Here is a 22333-nt window from a genome sequence, read left to right on the forward strand (position 1 = left end):
AAGTGATCCGTCCACCTCGGCCTCCTAAATTGTTGGGATTACAGGTGTGAGCCACCGCGCCCAGCCCGATCTTCCATTTGCAAGAGAAGAGGAAAATCCCCATTTTCACGGGAAACCTCCTCGTTTTTTAGGTTGACAAACGACTCCAAACCATCATGCACCCGCCCCGGTCCTCTGGGCCAGCGCGCCGGTGCTGAGCTCCTCCAGGCCCCCCAAGTCTGTCTGTCACCTCCAAGGCTTGGCCCTGGGCCACGCCTGGCTGTCTGGGACCCCGGAGACGTCCCCGCCCGGCGGCCTGTGGCCTGGCCCTTCAGCCGCGCCTCGGGGCCCGCGACCTCCTTGCCCCGGCCCCGGCCCCGGCCCCGGCCCCGGCCTGCGCGGTCGGTGGTGGGTCGGACCAAACCACCCGCTCCAGCCAGGGAGCAGAACGGGCGAGGCTCCCCCTCCGGCCACGATGGAGTCTTCCGTTGCCATGGAGCTGCCCGCCCCAAACCACGCCGCCGGCGCAGCGGAAGGCAATCGCCAAGGACCGCCGCCTGCCTGAGCAGCCCGGGGTGTCTGTGCCTCCGGAGCCCGAGAACCTGGGACCCAGGCCAGCCAGAGGTGGGTGTGGGGGCGGATGCGTTTGACCCTGGGGCTGAGCTGGAAGGGTTTGACCCCCGCCCCCCAGGCAGAACTCCGTCCCATATGAAACGCCTTTCCCAGAAAGCTGTGCCAGAAAAATGACTTTGTTAATAGTTCTAGTCCCTGGTTCGTTTCAGGGAACCCCGGCGCTGGCACAGCCTCTGTTGAGGGACCCGCCCCTGACTTTGCAGCAGATGTTATAATAAAGTATTATTATAACACATTTACAAAAACATTAAACAAAAATCAAGGGCCAGCCTGTCTGGTGAAAAGTTAAGACTCGTGAGTGTCTGCCTAGCTAAAAAGGAGAGCATGGTCCATAGCCCCAAAGTCATTTAGTTTTAGCATGTATAACCTAGTTTTGGAAGCTGATTTGCCTCTGGTATTTTGTTTTTCTTAAAGGAATACTCCTTTTATCTGCATAAGCCAGGTACTGAGGTACTAAGCAGGCCTGCTGTAGGGCCCACAGTTCAAAAGAAATGGACTGATATTCTCTGCATAAAGATGGTGCGTAAATGCGCATGTGCGACTTAGAGATTGGTTATAAATCAAACATCAGTAGGCACTACCCAAGTTAAGAAATAGAACCTCATCAGCACCCCAAAGTCTCTCCCCCATGCCACTCACAGACCCGCTCTTCTTGACCATGGCTGACTTTTTCTTTAGTTTTACTTACCTATGCATGCGTCCCTAAACAATATAGTTAACTTTCACTTATTTTAAACTTTATATAAACTTTATATTTATATAAAATTTTAAAGATGGTATATAAATTTCTTTAGTTTTACTATCTATGCATGTGTCCCTAAACAATATAGTTAACTTTCACTTATTTTAAACTTTATATAAACTTTATATAAAATTTTAAAGAATATATGTGGTGTTATATAAACAATATATAATATAAATATATAGACTATATATAATGCCACATATAGTTTTATGTGAGTTTAATAATATATATTAAACTTCATATAATACTACATATATTCTTTAAATTTTTTTTTTTGAGACAGTCTCACTGTGTTGCCCAGGTTGGAATGCAGCGGGGCGATCTCGGCTCACTGCAACCTCCACCTCCTGGGTTCAAGCAATTCTCCTGCCTCAGCCTCCCAAGTAGCTGGGATTATAGCATGCCTGGCTAATTTTTGTATTTTTAGTATAGACGGGGTTTCCCCGTGTTGGCCAGGATGGTCTTGAACTCCTGATCTCAAATGATCCACCCACCTCCGCCTCCCAAAGTGCTGGGATTACAGGCGGTGAGCCACCACACCCAGCCAACTTTCATTTATTTTCAACTTTATATAAATTTGTTTATATAAAATTTTAAAGAATATGTGTGGTATTATATAAGGTTTATATAAGTTTAATAATATATATAAACTTGATGTAATACCACATACATTCTTTAACATTTTTTGAAACAATCCCAAACTTGTATAAAAGTTGCAAGCTCAGCACAAAAAAACTTCTCGTGAAGTATTTGAGAGTAAGTTGCCTTCATGACGCTCTGTCGCCCCCCACCCTTGTAGGGTGTATTTTCCACAAACGAGGACATTCTCCAACACAGCCACACGTGGCCCGAGTCAGCAGAGGACACAGGCCTGGTGCCGTGTTTACCCCTCAGCCTGTCAAACACGCTTTGCCAGTTGATTGCATCAGGGCCCCAGCGTGGAAGGATCCAGCCTAGAGTCACTTTGCACTGAATTCTCACATACCTCTTTATTCCCCTTCAGTCCAGAACATTCCTTGGCCTTGCTTTGGCTGTCGTGACCCTGACACCTCTGAAGGTCATGGGCCAATTACTTTGGAGAAAGTCCCTCCATTTGGTTTCGTCTGCTGTGTCCTCGTGATTAGATTCCCACTGCGCGTCTCGGACAGGAAAGTCACAGAGGTGACACTGTGGCCTGTTCATTCCATCCAGTCAGTGGCTCACGGTGGTCACGTTGTCACGTTATTGATGATGTTCACTTTGAGCTCTTGATTAAGGTGGTATCTGCCAACATCTCCACTGGGAAGTTCTTTTTTCCTTCGTAATTAACAAGCATTTTGGCCGGGTGCAGTGGCTCACGCCTGTAATTCCAGCACTTTGGGAGGCTGAGGAGGGCGGATCACAAGGTCAGTAGATCGAGACCATCCTGGCTAACACGGTGAAACCGTCTCTACTAAAAATACAAAAATTAGCCGGGTGTGGTGGCGGTTGCCTGTAGTCCCAGCTACTCGGGAGGCTGAGGCAGGAGAATGGCGTGAACCCGGGAGGCGGAGCTTGCAGTGAGCCGACGCTGCGCCCCTGCACTCCAGCCTGGGCAACAGAGCGAGACTCCGTCTCAAAAAAAAAAAAAACAAAATGAAAAACAAAACAAAAACACAAGCATTTTGTAGGAGGTATTTGGAAGCTATGCAAATATGTCATCACTCCCAGGCTTGGCCTGGGAGGCTCTCATGGTGGACACCTTCTTCTCCTGCCTGGGCTCTGATACCCTCTGCTGGACCACACCTGGGGCCGCCCTCTTTCTTCTCAGGCTCTGACATCCAGCTCTGAGTCTCAGCCACGCACACCGGCACCCTCCTCACCCAGCCAGCCGCCTGCAAACAGCTCTGAGCCTCAGCCACATACCCTCACCCTCCTCACCCAGCCAGGCTCCGACAGCCCAGCCTGGGCCACTGTGGATCCTGCTCCACCTGCCCTACCCAGGGAACCTACTGTGACAGTGAAGGGAAGGGGGAGAGGAAGAGCATCAGGCGCGCCTCTGTCTTTTTCTCCTCGGGGTTGTGTGAGAGATTGATCCACACAGTGGCACCGTGGCCATCGGGACTGTCTCTAAGCCTCAGGACCTGAGAATATGACCTTATTTGGACTTACGGTGATGCCTGTAAGTAGCTAAGAGGAGGACATACTAGAATAAGGTGAGTGCCTCATCTGGTATGACTGGTGTCCTTATAAAAAGGAGAAATTTGGACATACAAATGCACACAGAGAGAATGTCCTATGAAGATTGGAATTTTGCTGCCACAAGCCACAGAACTAGCAGAAGCTAGAAGAGAGGCCTGAAACAGGCCCTTCCCTCGTGCCTTCAGAGGGAGCATGGCCCTGCCATCAACTCGGTTTTAGACGATGGCTTCCAGAACCGGGAGACAACTCTGTTGTTGAAGCCACCTAGGTTGTGGTACTTTGTTATGGCGACCCCGGGAAGCTAACACAACAGGTGGGATTTTCTGTAGGGTGTGCTCCTGGGAGAGGACTCGCACAGCCAGAGGGGGCCATAGGCAGGATGATCTCCCCCTTCCCCAAACAACCCATGTCCTGGTCCTCCGAACCCATGCGCGTGTTAGGGGACATGGCACGCCCTTAACTGTGAAGTGCCTGTTGAAGTCTTTTGCCCATTTTGCTGTGGGGCTGTCTGTCTTTATCCATTCATGGATATTCCTTACATGGTCTTGACAGTAAAATTCTGGGTTACGTGCTGTGATTGTCTTCTACTTTGTAGGTTTTCTTTTTTCTTTTTTTTGAGATGGAGTCTCGCTCTGTCGCCCAGGCTGGAGTGCAGTGGCACGATCTCAGCTCACTGCAACCTCCACCTCCCCAGTTCAAGCAACTCTCCTGCTTCAACCTCCCGAGGAGCTGGGACTCCAGGCGCCTGCACCACGCCTGGCTAATTTTTTGTATTTTTAGTAGAGACGGGGTTTCACCGTGTTAGCCAGGATGGTCTCAATCTCCTGACCTCGTGATCCGCCCGCCTCGGCCTCCCAAAGTGCTGGGATTACAGGCGTGAGCCACCGCACCCGGCCTGTAGGTTTTCTTTAACTTTCCCTAGGATGTCATCTGAACAAAAGACTTGGTTTTGTTTATTTGTTTGAGACAGAGTCTTGCTCTGTCGCCTAAGCTGTAGTGCAGTGGCACGATCTTGGCTCACTGCAACCTCCTCCTCCCAGGTTCAAGGGAGTCTCTTGCCTCAGCCTCCCGAGTAGCTGGGGTTACAGCCGCACGCCACCACGACTGGCTAATTTTTGTATTTTTTGTAGAGACGGGGTTTCACCATGTTGGCCAGGCTGGTCTCGAACTCCTGACCTCAAGTGACCCACCTGCCTCAGCCTCCCAAAGTGCTGGGATTACAGGTGTGAGCCACTGCACCTGGCCTGAATGAAAATTTTTAATTGAAATGTGGGTGACTCTACCAAATTTTCCCTTTGTGCCTAATGTTTTTAGTGTTTTATTTGAGAAATTCTGAAGTGACAAGGCTCCATTCCCACCCCCCATCGACTCCCCGCTAACACACACTGTAGCTGAATTTTGATTTTTCCCATACGAGTCTTTAATCCACGTGAGACTGATCTTTGGGTGGGTGCCGACAAAGATGTCCATTCCGTGGCTGCTGCTCAGCAACCCTGCTTCTATCCTGCATAGCACTAGTACGTGGGGGCCTGTTTCTGGCCTCTCTGATCTGTTCCATTGGTCTGTTTGTCTTGTCCAAAGCACTCTACTGTCTTAATTTTACAGCCTTAGAATCAATCTTGATATCTGGTGGGGCACCCCTTCCCCCTTCAAAACTATTGTTCCATTGTTCTTCCATATACATTTTAAAATTCACCAGACGAGTTTCTCATTCTCTTGCTCTTGCATGTAGACACACACACACATTTCTGTTGGGATTTGGATAGGGGTTTTAGGGAATCTATAGAGCAGTCTGGAAGGAACTGACTTCCTGACGACATTGAGTTTCTAGTGGTTGAACATGAGCTATTTATTTATTTATTTTATTTTTTAATTTTAATTTTATTTTATTATTACTTTTTTCGAGGCGGAGTCTCACTCTGTCGCCTAGGCTAGAGTGCAGTGGCGAGATCTCAGCTCACTGCAAGCTCCGCCTCCTGGCTTCACGCCATTCTCCTACCTCAGCCTCCCGAGTAGCTGGGACTACAGGTGCCCGCCACCACGCCCGGCTAATTTTTTTTTTGTATTTTTAGTAGAGACGAGGTTTCACCCTGTTAGCCAGGATGGTCTTGATCTCCTGACCTCATGATCTGCCCACCTCGGCCTCCCAAAGTGCTGGGATTACAGGCGTGAGCCACCGCGCCCAGGCTATTTATTTAGACTTTCTTTTAGAAAAAACTTTTATTATGGAAAATTGCAAAGTCAAAAAAGTAAAGAGAAGGATAATACGAAGCCCCAGGTGCCCGTCCCTGCCTCAGCAACTATCAGCCTCACAGCATTCCTCTCCCATTACCCCTCCCTACTTGTAGATCTGGACTAGCGTGTTTCAAAGAAAATCCCAGGCGAGATATCATTTCACCTGTAAAAACCTTTGTAGATGCCTCTGACAGATAGAAACTCATTTTTAGCATAACCACAAAATCATCATCAACCCCAATACAATTAATAATTTCTTGTTTTTTTTGAGATGAAGTCTCACTCTATCACCCAGGCTGGAGTGCAATGGCACGATCTCGGCTCACTGCAACCTCTGCCTCCCAGATTCAAGTGATTCTTCTGCCTCAGCCTCCGAAGTAGCTGGGATTACAGGTGCCCGCCACCACACTCGGCTAATTTTTGTATTTTTAGTAGAGATGAGGTTTTACCATATTGGCCAGGCAGGTCTCGAACTCCTGACCTCAGGTGATCCACCCGCCTCAGCCTCCCAAAGTGCTGGGATTATAGGCATGAGCCACCACGCCCGGCCCACATTGATAATTTCTTAATGGAAACTAATGCCAGTTTGTGCTCACTTTCAGGAATTGTCTCAAAAATGTCTTTTACAGCTGGTTTGCTTGAATCGAGATTTGAACAAGATCCCCAGGTTGCATGTGGCCGACTTGTCTCTTGAGGCTCTTTTCCCTTAAAGACCTCCCCTTCCTTATTTTCCTCCAGGCCATTTATTTGTTGAAGAAACAGGTCTTTTGTTCCATTTATTTTTATGTCTGTCTCCTTTCATGCTGCCCGAGGGGGTTCCTCGCATTCTCTGTAGAGGTCTGTGTGTCTTTTGTTGTATTTCTTCTTGAGTACTTCATGGTTTTTGATGTGATTATAAACGGTAGCTTTTCTAAATCTCATTTTCTCATTATTTCTTCTGATAAATAGAAATATACTTGCTTTTCATTATTGAAGTTGTACCAAGCAACATTACTAAGTTGTTTTAATTAAATAACTTACCTGTATATTTGTTTGGATTTTCTATGTAGAGTCATTTTATCTGAAATAATGACCATTTTTCCCTTCCATTCCTTATGCCTTTTATTTCCTTTTTTTTTTTTTTGAGACGGAGTTTCGCTCTTGTCGCCCAGGCTGGAGTGCAGTGGCTCAATCTCAGCTCACTGCAACCTCCGCCTCCCGGATTCAAACGTTTCTCCTGCCTCAGCCTCCCAAGTAGCTGGGATTACAGGCGTGCGCCACCACGCCTGGCTAATTTTGTATTTTTGGTAGAGGCGGGGTTTCCCCACGTTGGCCAGGCTGGTCTCGAACTCCTGACCTCAGGTGATCCACCAACCTTAGCCTCCCAAAGTGCTGGGATTACAGGCGTGCGCCACCACGCCTGGCTAATTTTGTATTTTTGGTAGAGGCGGGGTTTCCCCACGTTGGTCAGGCTGGTCTCGAACTCCTGACCTCAGGTGATCCACCAACCTTAGCCTCCCAAAGTGCTAGGATTACAGGCGTGCGCCACCACGCCCGGCCGCCTTTTATTTCTTTTACATCTGATTGTTCTGGCTGGGGACGTGATGAATACTGAGAAGTGGTTTTAGACAGCGTCCCTGTTTTGTTCTCAGTCTTAAGGGAATGTTTTTAATGTTTAAGTGTGACGTTTGCTGTGGTGATTTTTGGTATATATATACTCTATCACATTACAGATGTTCATTTCTTCTTCTTCTTTTTTTTTTCTTTTTATTTTTTTGAGACAGAGTCTTCCTCTGTCACCCAGGCTGGAGTGCAGTGGCATGATCTTGGCTCACTGCAGCCTCCACCTCCTGAGTTTAAGCGATTCTCCTGCCTCAGCCTCCTGAGTAGCTGGGATGACAGGTGCCTGCCACCACACCCAGCTAATTTTTGTATTTTTAGTAGAGACGGGGTTTCACCATGTTGGTCAGGCTGGTCTCGAACTCCGGACCTCAAGGGATCCACCCGCCTCGGCCTCCAAAAGTGCTGAGATCACAGACATGAGCGCCCGCACCCGGCCAGTATTTCAGGAGACCTTCTTTCTGTTACTGCCAGTCCACTTAGAAGCCCACATGAGATCACACGCACTTAATCTGATTTTTTCTCTATTTTTTCGTATGTTTAAAGTAGCTCCCATAGTGAATAATCTGATCAATCAACGGGAAGTGCAGAATTGAAGCTGCTGAGTCTTCCTGGTGAATTGAACATGCGGTTAGAGTGTGTCCCCACTGCCGTTCCTGCTTTTTGCCTAAGTTTTTTGTCTGTTTCTAGACAACTCCACGAACTTCCTGTTTATGCTTCCTGCCTTTCTTTCTGACGCAATGCTTCTTAAGCTTGTGTTTTAGACGTCTCTCTCTTAAATTGTAGAGAGTTTGGGCAGGCACAGTGGTTCACACCTGTAATCCCAGCACTTCGGAAGGCTGAGGCGGGCGGATTACCCGAGGTCTTGAGTTTGAAACCAGCCTGGCCAACATGATGAAACTCCGTCTCTATTAAAAATACAAAAATTAGCCAGGCGTGGTGGCCTGTGCCTGTAATCCCAGCTGCCCAGGAGGCTGGGGTACAAGAATTGCCTGACCCCGGGAGGCAGAGGTTGCAGTGAGCCGAGATCGTACCTCTGCACTCCAGCGTGGGCGGCAGAGTGAGACTCTGCCTCAAAAAACAAAAACAAATACAAAAAAAGTTAGTTTGATTTTTTTTGGTTGTTCTTGGGTTTGTTGTTGTTGTTGTTTTCATTTTGTTTGTTTGTTTGAGACGGAGTCTCGCTCTGTCGCCCAGGCTGGAGGGCAGTGGTGCAATCTCGGCTCACTGCAAGTTCCGCCTCCCGGGTTCACGCCATTCTCCTGCCTCAGCCTCCTGAGTAGCTGGGACTACAGGTGCCCGCCACCACACCCGGCTAAATTTTGTATTTTTAGTAGAGACGGGGTTTCACCGTGTTAGCCAGGATGGTCTCGATCTCCTGACCTCGTGATCCACCCACCTCTGCCTCCCAAAATGCTGGGATTACAGGCGTGAGCCACCGCGCCCGGCCTGTTGTTAGTTTTTAATGCAATTCGATAATATACTTCCCTTTAGCTTGCTTATTTAATCTATATTTTTACTTAGGTTTTAACCTGAAAGTTTCTTATTTTGTCCGTTCTTCAACTGTTTTTTTTTTTCTTTTTTTTGAGACTGAGTCTCATTCTGTCGCCCAGGCTGGAGTGCAGTGGTATGATCTCAGCTCACTGCAACCTCCGCCTCCCGGGTTCAAACGATTCTCCTGCCTCAGCCTCCTAAGTAGCTGGGATTACAGGGATGCGCCATCACGCCCGGCTAATTTTTGTATTTTTAGTAGAGACGGGGTTTCACTATGTTGGCCAGGCTGGTCTCAAACCTTAAGTGATCCGCCCGCCTCGGCTTCCCAAAGTGCTGGGATTACAGGTGTGAGCCACCTCACCTGGTTTGTTCTTCAACATTTTTACGAGAATTAAAGTACAGTCCTATCCGGCATTTCTGATGATTTTCAGTGTGATGCCGGCACACTGGCTAGCCATGTCACCACAGTGGAACTTCCACTGCTTCTTCAGCACGCTTTCCTGGGTCTCTCAGTTCCCAATCCCACTGCTCCCACTGGAGGACCACCTGAAGCTGCCCAGTCCTGAACCTTTCACAGCTGTGTGGCGACGTCGGGTTTGTTCTCAGCTTCCCCTGCAGAGGGTCAGCCAGCGCCTCTGTCTGCAGGGACAGCTACCCTCATCCCTCCACCTCCCGCTTCTCTTTGCTCCTGTTTCTCCCAGTGGCCCTTGCCCTGGTAGATTCATGTACTGAAAACAATAAATCTACCCCCTGTTGTTAGTGAGGACTCAGGAGAGATCAGAGGTGACTGCCTGTTGGAAGTGCCGTCTTTAACCGGATGCTCAGTGTATATGGTTTAGTGTGATCATCTTCAGAGGAACTGTGTGTGTGCAATGACACCTTTTAGAAGACTGTCATCCACGGGGTGTCCAGCAAAATGAGGTCGCGGAGGCCGCGTGGAATTCACAAGCACAGAGCTGAATAGGTTTGGCCATTTTCTAAATAGTTTCTGAAAATCCTGCCATTCAAAGACTAGCAGCTTAATCAGTTCTTTCAAGTGGAAAAAATATTGTTGGAATTTTACAAGATGCCTTAAAATTCTGCCTCCCAGGACTTTAAAATGCAATTGTTTCTTTGTAAGTTTAAAAAATTACTGGCATTGATACATTAATAATTTATCCAAGAAACATTGCTAGGCACCGAAAATATTTTTAGTGAATTATTCTGAAGCGATTGCTAAGTTAAGCAATGAAACACAGTCCTCTACAATTTTACAGTTTTAGCATCTCATACACAATGTCAACATTTATGTACATTTCACCCGGAATTACTCATTATTTCAATGCGAAATGGTAGTGCTAATTCCCAATGTTAAATGTCTGTCTCTATACTAGGTACATTGACTTAAAGCTTTTTTTTTTTTTTTTTTTTAACCCTTTTAGAGTCAGGGTCTTGCTCTGTCGCCCAGGCTGGGCTGCAGTGGCACAATCACAGCTCACGGCAGCCTCGACCTCCTGGGCTCAAGTGATCCTCCCACCGCAGCCTCCTGAATAGGTGGGACTACAGGTGCCCACCACCACGCCTGGCTACATTTTTTTATTTTTATTTTATTTTTATTTTTTTTGAGACGGAGTCTCGCTCTGTCGCCCAGGCTGGAGTGCAGTGGTGTGATCTCGGCTCACTGCAAGCTCCGCCTCCCGGGTTCACGCCATTCTCCTTCCTCAGCCTCCCGAGTAGCTGGGACTATAGGCGCCCGCCACCACGCCCGGCTAATTTTTTGTATTTTTAGTAGAGGTGGGGTTTCATTGTGTTAGCCAGGATGGTCTCGATCTCCTGACCTCGTGATCCACCTGCCTCGGCCTCCCAAAGTGCTGGGATTACAGGCGTGAGCCACTGTGCCTGGCCACTTTTTTTTTTTCTCTAGAAATGGCAGTGGGGGGGTGGAGGGGGGGGGTCTCACCATGTTGCCCAGGCTGGTCTCAAACTCCTGGCCTCAAGAGAGCCTCCCACCTCAGGCTCCCATGTTGCTGGGATTACAGGCATGAGCCACTGTGCCCTGCTGATTTATAAGCATTTGACATCAGCTGTTTTGTATATTAATCATGGTACAAGCACAATGTGATTAATAGGCGTTAAAACCAATCACATATTTAAGGTCTAATAGAAAACAGCCACTGGCCGGGCACGGTGGCTCACGCCTCTAGTTCTAACACTTGGGAAGGCCAAGGCAGGTGGATCATTTGATCCCAAAAGTTTGAGACCAGCCTGGGCAACATGGCAAAACCCTGTCTCTACAGAAAATACAAAAATCAGTTGGGTGTGGTGGTGCGTGCCTGTAGTCCCAGCTCCTTTGGGAGGCTGAAGCAGGAGGATCAATTGAGCCCAGGAGTTCGAGGCTGCAGTGAGCTGTGATCGCACCACTGCACTCCAGCCTGGAAACCCTGTCTCAAAAAAATAAAAGAAAGTTAGCCATTAAATTTAATTCTCACCAGAAAAATATAAGAGTTTGTGATTTTAACATTGTTTCTTTTTTTTTATTTTATTTGAGACAGTCTTCCCCTGTCGCCCAGGCTAGAATGCAGTGGCGTGATCTCGGCTCACTGCAACCTCCGCCTCCTGGGCTCAAGCAATTCTCCTGCCTCAGCCTCCCAAGTAGCTGGGACTACAGGTGCCTGCCACCATACCTGGCTAGTTTTTGTATTTTTAGTAGAGATGGGGTTTCACCATGCTGGCCAGGCTGGTCTCAAATTCCTGACCTCAAGTGATCTGCCCACATCGGCCTCCCAAAGTGCTGGGATTATAAGCGCGAGCCACTGTGCCCGGCCTGTTTCTTAAGTGAAATTATTTAGTTCCAACATCTGGACACAGAAGATTCGGTACCAAGAGTTCCACACGAGCAAGCTCCTAACATTCCCAAAATGATAAGCAAAGTGTAATGATAATTTTGAAATTATTTAAGAATTGTTTTTGGGCCAGGCGTGGTGGCTCACGCCTGTAATCCCAGCACTTTGGGAGGCCGAGACAGGTGGGTCACGAGGTCAGGAGATCGAGACCATCCTGGCTAACACAGTGAAATCCCATCTCATAAAAATACAAAAAAATTAGCTGGGCATAGTGGCGGGCGCCTGTAGTCCCAGCTACTCGGGAGGCTGAGACAGGAGAGGGGCGTGAACCCAGGAGGCAGAGCTTGCAGTGAGCCAAGATCGCGCCACTGCACTCCAGCCTGGGAGACTGAGCGAGACTTCATCTCCAAAAAAAAAAAAAAAATTGTTTTTGGTGCCAGATGTAGTGGCTCAAGCTTGTAATCCCAGCACTTTGGGAGGTTGAGGTGGGTGAATCCTGGCTGAGACCAGGAGTTCAAGACTAGCCTGGGCAACAAAGAGAGACCCACCATCTCAACCAATAATTTGAAAATTACCTGGGCATGGCGGCATGTGCGTGTAGTCTTAGCACTTGTGAAGCTGAGGCGGGAAGATTGCTTGAGCCCAGAAGTTTAAGGCTGCAGTAAACTGTGATTGCGTCACTGCACTCCAGCCTGGGCAACAGAGTGAGACCCTGTCACAAAAGAAAACAGAAATTGCCCAACAGTGTTCCAGAGTATCCCTTTACACTCCCACCAGCAACGCGTGGCGATGCCAGCCCTTCCATAGCCTTGCCAGTGCTCACTGTTGGCAACGTTTTGATCTCAGGTTTTTTTTTTTTTTTGAGACGGAGTCTCGCTCTGTCACCCAGGCTGGAGTGCAGTGGCGCGATCTCGGCTCACTGCAAGCTCCGCCTCCTGGGTTCACACCATTCTCCTGCCTCAGCCTCCCGAGTAGCTGGGACCACAGGCGCCTGCCACCATGCCCGGCTAATTTTTTCTGTTTTTTAGTAGAGACGGGGTTTCACTGTGCTAGCCAGGATAGTCTCGATCTCCTGACCTTGTGATCTGCCCACCTTGGCCTCCCAAAGTGCTGGGATTACAGGTGTGAGCCACCACGCCCAGCCAATCTCAGGCATTCTACTCAGTATATAATAGTATCTCATTATGGCTTGATTCATATTTCCTTAAAGATACTGATGTTACACAGTTTCACATGTATATTGGCCATTTGTATATCTCTTTTCTTATGGAATTCCAAATCTTTTGACATTTTTTTCTTGAGATGGAGTCTCGCTCTTGTCCCCAGGCTGGAGTGCAGTGGCACTATCTCGGCTCACTGCAACCTCTGCCTCCCGGGTTCAAGCAATTCTCCTGCCTCAGCCTCCTGAGTAGCTGGGATTATAGGCACTTGCCACCACACCCAGCTAATGTTGTATTTCATTATTTTAATTTGGTATTTGCTGGTGGGAGTGTAAAGTGATACTCGGGGATACTGTTGGGCAGTTTCTTTTTTCTTTTGTGACAGGGTCTCACTCTGTTGCCCAGGCTAGAGTGCAGTGGTGCCATCACAGCTCACTGTAGCCTCACCACGTTGGCCAGGCTGGTCTGGAACTCCTGACCTCAGGTGATCCACCTGCCTCAGCCTCCCGAAGTGCTGGGATTACAGGCGTGAGCCACCGCGCCCGGCCTCTTTGACCTTTTAAACTGGAGTTTGGACTTCATGTGGTTGATAGGAGCTCTTCATGTGTTCCAGATGTAAGACTTGTGTCAGATATGTGTGTGCTGCAAATATTTTTTCCTAATCTGTCGTTTGTTTTCTTAATGCCTTCTTTAAGATAAATGGTTAATTCACTGTCTTTTAAATCTATGATTTTATTGATCTATATTTTGTGATCATCTTTTGCAGCTAGTTTCTATCTCCCAGCATGGGGGATGACAGCAGCCTGCTCCCCGAGGACCAGCTTTTGGCCGATGCCCTTCCTTTGGAAGATGGTAATAAAGCTTCTTTCACAGTAACACAAGTTTCAGCAAAAAGACAAACAAATGACATGCTTCATAGTAGCCCTTTAATTCCCTTTATTTCTGGGAGAGGGTATCTTTTACACTCATATTTTTCTCTCAAAGAGGGAGCTTATATTATTGTCTTTATTTGAAAGAAAGATAAATTGTGGCTGAGATGTTGAAGGCGGCAGACCATAGTTTTCTAGTTTCCAACATCAGTATTGAGAAATCTGATGCCATTTTTATCCCAATCCTTTGAATGTGACCTATTTTTGTTTTCTTTTCCTGGAAGCTGTTTTTAAAAAATCTCTGATGATCTGAAATGTTACTGAGACGTGCCTTGATTTGGTTCTAGTTCTGGGCACAGGCAGGCCATCGCAATCTGGGAACGCATTTCCTTCCCACCCCCACCCCACTCCCCACCCCGTTTTGGGTTCTGTTGTGTGCTGAGTCAGCTCCTGGCACTGTGTGGCCTTCTCCCCCCTGCCCCCCGCCACTGTCTCCCTCTCCCGCCCCCCTTGTGACTGTGGCTTTCTGCCTTTTCCATCATTTTTACTGAGATTTAATGAAGGGAAGAAAAACTGTGTTCCCTTTGCCGTGTTTTGCCGGAAGTCCGCTGTAATCTTCTGAGATAGTGACCTTCAGCCTCTTTTGTCTGAGAACCCCTTTACATTCTTAAAAATTATTGAAGACCCAGAGAACATTTGTTTATGTTGCCTGTATCTTTCCATACTTACTGTATGGAAATTAAAGCTGGAAACATTTTAATACGTAGCCACTTAAAATAGCAATAACGAACCTATTAGCAGTAACGTTAAGAGTTGGGTTTAATGGAAGACAGCTGGAGTCTCAGAGCTGTCTGTTGTGACGTCACCTGTCATGCGGCCTCTGGAAAACGCCACTGTCCTCTCATGGGAAGAGAGTGAGGAGACAAATGGCGTGCGAGTGTGATCACGAAGACAGTTTTCACCTCGCAGGCCCTGAAGGACACTAAGGGACCCTCAGGGTTCCTCGGATTTTGCTTTGAGAACCATCAAGTTAGAGCTTGTCAAGATTTATCCTAACACGGGCCGGGTGTGGTGGCCCACGCCTGTCATCCCAGCACTTGGGGAGGCCGAGACGGGTGGCTCACTTGAGGTCAGGAGTCCAAGACCAGCCTGGTCATCATGGGGAAACCCTCTCTCTACTAAAAATATAAAAATTAGCCGGGCATGGTAGGACACACCTGTAGCCTCAGCTACTCGGGAGGCTGAGGTGGGAGGATCCCTTGAACCTGGGAGGCGAAGGTGGCAGAGAGCCAAGATCGCGCCACCACACTCCAGCCTGGGCAACAGAGACTCCACGTCAGGTTCATGACTACGCCGAACGTCATGTTGAGGTCCAAAGGGAGTGGGTGGATGAGCAGAAGGAACACTCGGGGGCCGTAGGCAGGTGAAAAAGGATTTTATTCAGCAGCAGCTCTCCCCAACGGCTTTGTCTCACACCGTCCGCCCTGTCCTGGCTGGTTAGTCCGGCGGCTCCCACACACACAGCTGCGTGGCCGGCTCTCCCTTGACTTCAGGGTCAGCAGCTTAACTCTTTCTCTGGACACCAGCCAAGCGGTGCTGTGCCCTTGCTCCCCGCTGTCCGTCTGCAAAGACGGACGTCCCTGACTCTCTCTCTCTCAAGGCGCCAGCGCCCCAGTCCCACTGAGTCACCCAGGCTGTTTACCTCTGCCTGTGCTTGTGTGGCTGCAGTGCAGCAGGTTCCTTACACCCTGTCCCAAAAAAAGAAAAAGATTTATCCTAAAACTTCAGATGCAAATGTTTGATCTGCTTTTTTTTTTTTTTTTTTTTTTAACTCTTGCCTTGATTTCTAGAAAGAGATGAATTAGAGGATCCGGAGTTTGACATCAAATGTCTTCTACAGGAAGCTGAGGATGACGTGGACCCGGGACACAGCAGGTAACTAGGAGGATCGGGGGTGGGGGTGGGGGTGGGGGTGGGTGAAGGGAGCGGGGCGGCTGCTTCCTCCCTCCCACAGGCTGTAGCTCCCGCAGCTCCCGCCCTGAAGCAGAACTGTCAGGCACCTACCCCGGCAGGCCACACCGAGGAATGAGTTCTGAGCCTGCAGCTGGGGTGGTGGCAGCTGACGTCCTTTTCATCCTAAGCTCAGTGAAAGAACTAGATACTGATGCTGATAAATTGAAGAAGAAAACAGCTGAGGACAGAATGCAGGCATTTCACCTGCGGCAGAACCTGAGCGCCCTGGATAAGATGCATGAGGAGCAAGAGCTTTTCATTGAGAAGATGAGGTGAGCTGGGGCTGAGGCCGCTGCACCTGCACCTCTTGATGCCCCCCAGGCCGTGACATGGGTGCAGCAGGGGTGGTCCTGTGCCTGTCGTCACCCTGAGGGCCTGCAAGGGAGGGTCGCACAGGGTCTCCATGGAGGAGCAGTTCTGCAAGCCCCACCCGGGAGCTAGTGCCCAGCGCTCCCAGCCCCCTTCCCACAGAAAAGGCGGAAACAAGTGGCCCCGCTGCCCCCAGCGCCACCCAGAGTTGCCACCCGTCAAGCTTTCGTTGTAGCTTCTTTCTGTGTTTGTATTTTATATCTATGGGATTTTGTGCTAAATTATGTTAAAGCAAATCACAGACATGATACTTCACTCCTAAATATTTCAGCGTCTCCTAAAAACTAAAAACATTCAGCTGAGAGTGGTGGCGCACGCCTGTGGTCCCAGCAACTTGGGAGGCTGAGGCCAGAGGATGGCTTGAGCCCAGGAGGTCAAGGCTGCAGCAAGCCTGGGTGACAGAGCAAGACCCTGTCTCTAAAAATAAAAAACTGAAAGACAAATGTTCTTCTGCATAACTTCTTGCCCATAACTCGGGCACCTAACTTGGGTACTTCACCCAGGGAAACTACGATTTCCCTCCTTGGCTCCGGCAGCGCCCATGTGTTTTCCAAGTGACCGTCATGGCCGGGCGCGGTGGCTCACACCTGTAATCCCAGCACTTTGGGAGGCCAAGGTGGGTGGATCACGAGGTCAGGAGTTTGAGACCAGCCTGGCCAATATGGTGAAACCCCGTCTCTACTAAAAATACAAAAATTAGCTGTGCGTGGTGGTGGGCGCCTGTAGTCCCAGCCACTTGGGAGGCTGAGACAGCAGAATCGCTTGAACCTGGGGGGCGGAGGTTGCAGTGAGCCGAGATCGCGCCACTGCACTCCAGCCTGGGTGACAAGCGAGGCTCTGTCTTGGGGAAAAAAAAAAGTGACCTCCAGAGTTCATGCTCTGGGCTTTGCTCCGTTGTTTGTACCTGAGGCCGGAGTCGCCCCCAGGAGCTACCGTGTGAACTGGATTCTGTCCCGGCCCACGCCCCACTGGTGACCTGGGCCTGCCTGGCCCGCTCTCTGGAAGATGGTGAAGGAGCTCCAGCTCCTCCCCTCCCGTGGGCCCCAGGCCTCCCACCACGTGCCCTTCACACGCAGGAGCGCGCTTGTTTACGCAGACCCAGGTTCCCTCCCGCTCCTGCACCGTCCTCGGCCCTGGGGAGCATGTCACCTTCGGGTGGGGGCCGCACAGCTGCCCCTGGGCAGTTTTCCAAAAATGGACGACAAGACCCTGCTTGTGTGGCTTGAAGGTGTTAGAGAGACCCCTGGCCTGGGTGAGGGGGGCCCTGGGGGTCTGGCTCTGCCTCACCTGGCCCCATTGCCACGCCCACTGTCACTTTGGAGGCTGGAGTTTCAGGGAACCATCATCTGACCTTTGCTTCCCTGTTCCAGAGGGGAGCTGCGTGCCTGTCGGCAGAGGCGGGACCTGATCCACAAGCAGCAGGAGGCTGTGGCAGCCGAGATCGCCACAGAGGAAGAGGCGGGCAACATGTAGGTGGCCCTCGCCAGGGGGCAGGGAACCGGGCATGAGGTCAGGGCCGGAGGTTCACTGGTTCACCCAAAGGGAGGCGTGAAGCACCTGCTGTGTTCAGGCCGATGAGGAGCCCCAGTGTGAGGCCACAACACGAACATGCAGAAGCACGTGAGGTCGGCACTGCTGGGGCCTGGAGGGCGCCGGGACCGGATCTCTGGGAGGCAGGGCCGAGTGGGTCAGCAGTCAGGGGAAGGCCTCTTGGGCCACTCTTGCCTGGAGCAGCAGGGTGAGGCAGCTGAGGGCAAGGTGAGAGGTGAGAGGCCTACATGCGTCCCACACTCCCAGGCGGGAGGGGCCTGGGGGACGCTGGAAACGCCAACACTCACCAACAGGCATTGCTCCCTGAGCCTGGATGGCTCCACGGCTGCAGCTCTGGCCTTGCCTCACCCTCTGGGGGCACCAGGTGCCTGCAGGGCCTGCCGAGGTCAGCCCAGCCCTGGAAGGCCCCAGCAGGGTGCCCGTCCTGGAGGGGCTAGTGCAGCCATGGGGAGCAGAGGGCCAGCAGCCAGGGGCAAGGGAACCAGCAGGTCCTCCCGGCCCTGGGGGGTGAGGGGCTTCGGGCCACTGCAACCTCTGCCCCTCCAGGTTTAAGCAATTCTCTGCCACAGCCTCCAGAGTAGCTGGGATTACAGGCATGTGCCACCACACCTGGCTAATTTTTTTTTGTATTTTTAGTAGAGACAGGGTTTTACCATCTTGGCCAGGCTGGTCTTGAACTCCTGACCTCGTGATCCACCCGCCTCGGCCTCCCAAATTGCTGGAATTACAGGCGTGAGCCACCGCACCCAGCCCTCTGCAGGGTTTTGACCTGCCTCATTCCTGGACTGTGGCACCCAGGATCTGGGGGTGACCGCCATACCCGGCCAGCTGCTCAAAGCCCACCCGCCGTGTCCACATGGCCGGGACCTCTGGCCAGCATCACACTGTGCCGCTCTCGTGGGCAACCGCCCACCGCCCGGGAAGTGGTCTCTAGGAACGTGGCTGGGCTGGCACTGGATGTGCGCTGGGGTGGATGATGCCCAGGAGGGGAACAGGAGGGAGGGAGGGGACCCAGGGCGCCCTGACGCGAGGGCTTGGGGCTTGTTGCACGTGCTGGGTCCTTCCCGGGTCAGAGGCCTGGATGGCTGCTGCCCCCAGGGGCTTCATGCAGGGGCCACTGAGGGTCCAGGGCAGGCTCCCCAAGCCCTCACTCCCCCTGGGGCTGTGCCATGTGGGCACTGCCTGCCCAGCGGAAAGGGGCATGTGGAGAGCCTCCCGCCAGCCCCACACTCCATCGGCTAGGTGGCCCAGTGCCAAGATTTCCCTCCTGAGGGAGAGGAGGCCAGGGAGTGCCAGGTGAACCTGGATGGCCCCTGGATGACTGAGGCCTGACACACGCCCGGCCTGTCCGTTCACCACTGCAGGGCCACTGTGGGCCGTCTCCAGGCCGTGTCCAGACGCCTATTTGCAGAGCTGGAGAACGAGAGAGACCTGCAGTCGAGGACTGAGGCCATGCTGAAGGAGAGCGAGTGAGTCGGTGTGCAGCTGGGACTGGCAGCAGGCAGGCCCCAGAACGGTGCGAGTCCTTCCCATCTGGGGGCAGAGAGCAAGATCTGGGGGATTTTGCACCTGACCGGCAAACTGCGGGGAAGTGGAAAGGGGACTCGGTGAATGCAGTGGTTGGAAGGGTTAGTCTTCACGTTGCCTTTTTCAGTTTCTCTGGGTTTGTTTATGTTCCTAGGAACTCCAAAATCAGGTTCTTTTTCCTCTTTCCTCGTTTCTCATGCTTTGTGCTTCCACAGAACAGTGAGCTGGGTTTTCAAAACCCAGGAGAGAGACAGCTGCCTCGTCCTAAATGCTTTCCTGTGGAGTTGGGTTGGATGCGTCGAGTTGCCTTCGGCGAGTTTGGCAAGAAGGGGTTTGGGAAGGTGCACGAATTGCTCAGGGCGACTGAGGGGACCCTGAGCTGACCTCAAGTAGGACTCCCGAACCACACAGCCCCCAGCCCCGGGAGCTGCAGCCAGGTCCATGACATCCACAGCACTGACCCTGCACGTGCCCGGGATGACCTAAGCTTTCCAGCCTGGGCAGGGCAGGAGGCACAGAGAGGGCTGAGTGCAGGCCTCAGGCCACCCCACCCCTAAGAGTGCCCATGCCGCCAGCCCTCATGAGACCTAACATCTCAGCCTCACTCCACTGAAGACACCACTGAGCTTTGACCCAGTCTCTGACCTGCACTCACTGTGATGTAGTCACGACCCAGTCTCTGACCCACACTTGCTGTGATGTAGTTTCTGGCCCAGTCTCTGACCCGCGCTCGCTGTGATATAGTCACGACCCAAGCTGGTGTCCAGTGCCCTGCACTGTGGCCCCACCTGTGTGGGCAGTGGGAGGGGTGCAGGGGAGGACAGGACGCTGAAACCAGCTGTGGCTGAGCGTGGAGGAGAACACTGTCCCCTGCGACACTCCTTTGACAACTGGCTCTGTCATGCCCCCCTCACTGCTCAGCAGCACCTGCGCCAGGGTGAGGGGCTTCACAGGGCTAATGAACCCCAGAAGGCCTCACTTTACTAGGTTGCTGTGATTGTCCACTTCTTTAAAAAAAAAAAAAAAAACAAGTTTTTGGGCTGGGCCCAGTGGCTCATGCCTATAATCCCAACACTTTGGGAGGCCAAGGCCGGTGGATCACCTGAGGTCAGGAGTTCAAGACCAGCCCAGGCAACATAGCGAAACCCTGTCTCTACTAAAAATACAAAAATTAACTGGGCGTGGTGGTGCATGCCTGTAATCCCAGCTACTCGGGAGGCTGAGGCAGGAGAATCGCTGGAGCCCAGAGGTAGAGGTTGCAGTGAGCCAAGATTGCGCCACTGCCACACTCCAGCCTGGGCGACAGAGTGAGCAAGACTCTTAAAAAAAAAAAAATGTCTGGGCGCGGTGGCTCACGCCTGTCATCCCAGCACTTTGGGAGGCCGAGGCGGGCGGATCACAAGGTCAGGAGATCGAGACCATCCTGGCTAACACGGTGAAACCCCCATCTCTACTAAAAATACAAAAAATTAGCCGGGCGTGGTGGCAGGCGCCTGTAGTCCCAGCTACTCGGAAGGCTGAGGCAGGAGAATGGTGTGAGCCCAGGAGGCGGAGCTTGCAGTGAGCCAAGATTGCGTCACTGCACTCCAGCCTGGGCGACAGAGCGAGACTCCGTCTCAAAAATAAATAAATAAATAAAGTTTTATTTTGAAACAATTCCGAACTTACAGAAGAGCTGCAGAATGGCACCAAGACCCCCTGTGCCCCTTGGCCCCGCATCCCAGAGCCGTGCCTGAAGCCCATGTGGCGTTGTGTCGAGGGTGGCCCCTCGCCTCCCCCAGTCAGAAGGAGCCTCGGTTCTTCTGTGACAGGCGGACGTTGCGGTTCTGAGGATTGCAGGCCAGGGGCTGTCCCGCACAGCGCCTGTGCTCGATGCCCCTGGGGGTGATGACCAGTCCCTCGAGTGTCCTCTCATGGGACACATGATGGCTGCCAGCCCCACTGTGGGGCCGCTGGCTTCTTCAGTGCAGCGACGCTGTTCCCTTGGAAACTGATGCGTAGCTTGTGGGCAGAAGCTTTGAGGCTGGGAAATCCCGCTCCGTGTCCCCTTTCACACGAGCGCTGGCATCCCTCCGTGTTTCTTGCCAGAATTCATTCCTGCTGTGATGGCTTCTAAGGGGTGAGTTTCCAGTTGCACCATCCCTTCCTATTAGTTGGCTTTCCACCGTTAGGGGAGCGTTCCCCCTCCGTGATCGCTCTCCGTGTAGGCTGAGGGTGCTGTGTCCCTGCGGGTATGATCCGGCCCATCAGGATTGGTCTGGGTGCTCCAGCCGCCTCGCGTTTGGCGGTGGCGTCCTTCCGCATCCTGCGTTCGTGTCTGCCGCTCTGTGGGCATTTTCGGGCACAGTGAGAGGCTCAGGTTCCCTTCTTCTTCCCTGCCCTTGCCTGGACCCAGACCCTTAATCGTCAGTAGACAGAGGTGGGAAACGCGCGCAGCTCTGCCTGCCTGTATTGAAAACCACCCGTTCACATCTGTAATTCCAATTGCAACCAAAGCCGCAGGTCTATTTCACCCCCCTTCTCTGATGGTGTGAACCCTGCCTCCCACCACCCTCATTTCGGGCAGGTAGTTGCCCCATCCCTCCCCGCAGGCGGCCCCGAGCGCCCGGAGCCCACCTGCCGCCCTCCTCCTGTGGGCCCGGCTGCTGCCGGACTGCCCGTGGACTTTCCTTTAAGTCAGCTTTATCTGGGTCTAATTTGCATGCAGTACAAAGCATCCGGAACGTTCCCTGCATATCTTCAGTGGGTTGCCCCACCCCACCAGGCAACCTCTGGTCTGCTCTCCACCCAGTGTTAAATTTTCTAGGACTTCACTCCAGCGGATGTTTGCAGGGTGCTCCGATGGAGCTCCTGGGCACAGCCTGAGGCATGGGGCTCATGCATATGTGTGTCCCCGTGTCTGTCCCTGGCGGGGTGTCCTGCATGTCCCTGCGTGTGACCACAGCTGGGAGTCCTGGGTGTCCCTGCGTGTGACCACGGCTGGGTGTCCTGCGTGTCCCCGCGTGTGACCACGGCTGGGAGTCCTGGGTGTCCCCGCGTGTGACCACGGCTGGGTGTCCTGCGTGTCCCCGCGTGTGACCACGGCTGGGTGTCCTGCGTGTCCCCGCGTGTGACCATGGCTGGGTGTCTTGTGTGTCCCCGTGTCTGTCCATGGCTGGGTGTCCTGCGTGTCCCCGT

The 22333-nt window shown here is 51.7% G+C and overlaps 1 protein-coding gene across 2 annotated transcripts in view; it reads left to right on the top strand.

The window, feature by feature from the left end:
• The first annotated feature begins 459 nt into the window (after positions 1–459).
• Positions 460–22333, top strand: part of CFAP74 (cilia and flagella associated protein 74) — an 88853-nt gene continuing 66979 nt past the window's right edge. For both annotated transcript variants that reach the window (XM_024355833.3, XM_024355834.3), the window contains exons 1-6: positions 460–603; positions 13594–13679; positions 15547–15631; positions 15838–15981; positions 17449–17547; positions 18994–19098. In XM_024355833.3, the coding sequence (XP_024211601.2) occupies positions 13613–13679; positions 15547–15631; positions 15838–15981; positions 17449–17547; positions 18994–19098 (500 nt within the window). In that variant the 5' untranslated portion in view covers positions 460–603; positions 13594–13612. The remainder of the gene's footprint in view (positions 604–13593; positions 13680–15546; positions 15632–15837; positions 15982–17448; positions 17548–18993; positions 19099–22333) is intronic.

This window comes from Pan troglodytes, chromosome 1, assembly GCF_028858775.2.
Source record: "Pan troglodytes isolate AG18354 chromosome 1, NHGRI_mPanTro3-v2.0_pri, whole genome shotgun sequence".
Lineage (NCBI taxonomy): Eukaryota > Metazoa > Chordata > Mammalia > Primates > Hominidae > Pan > Pan troglodytes.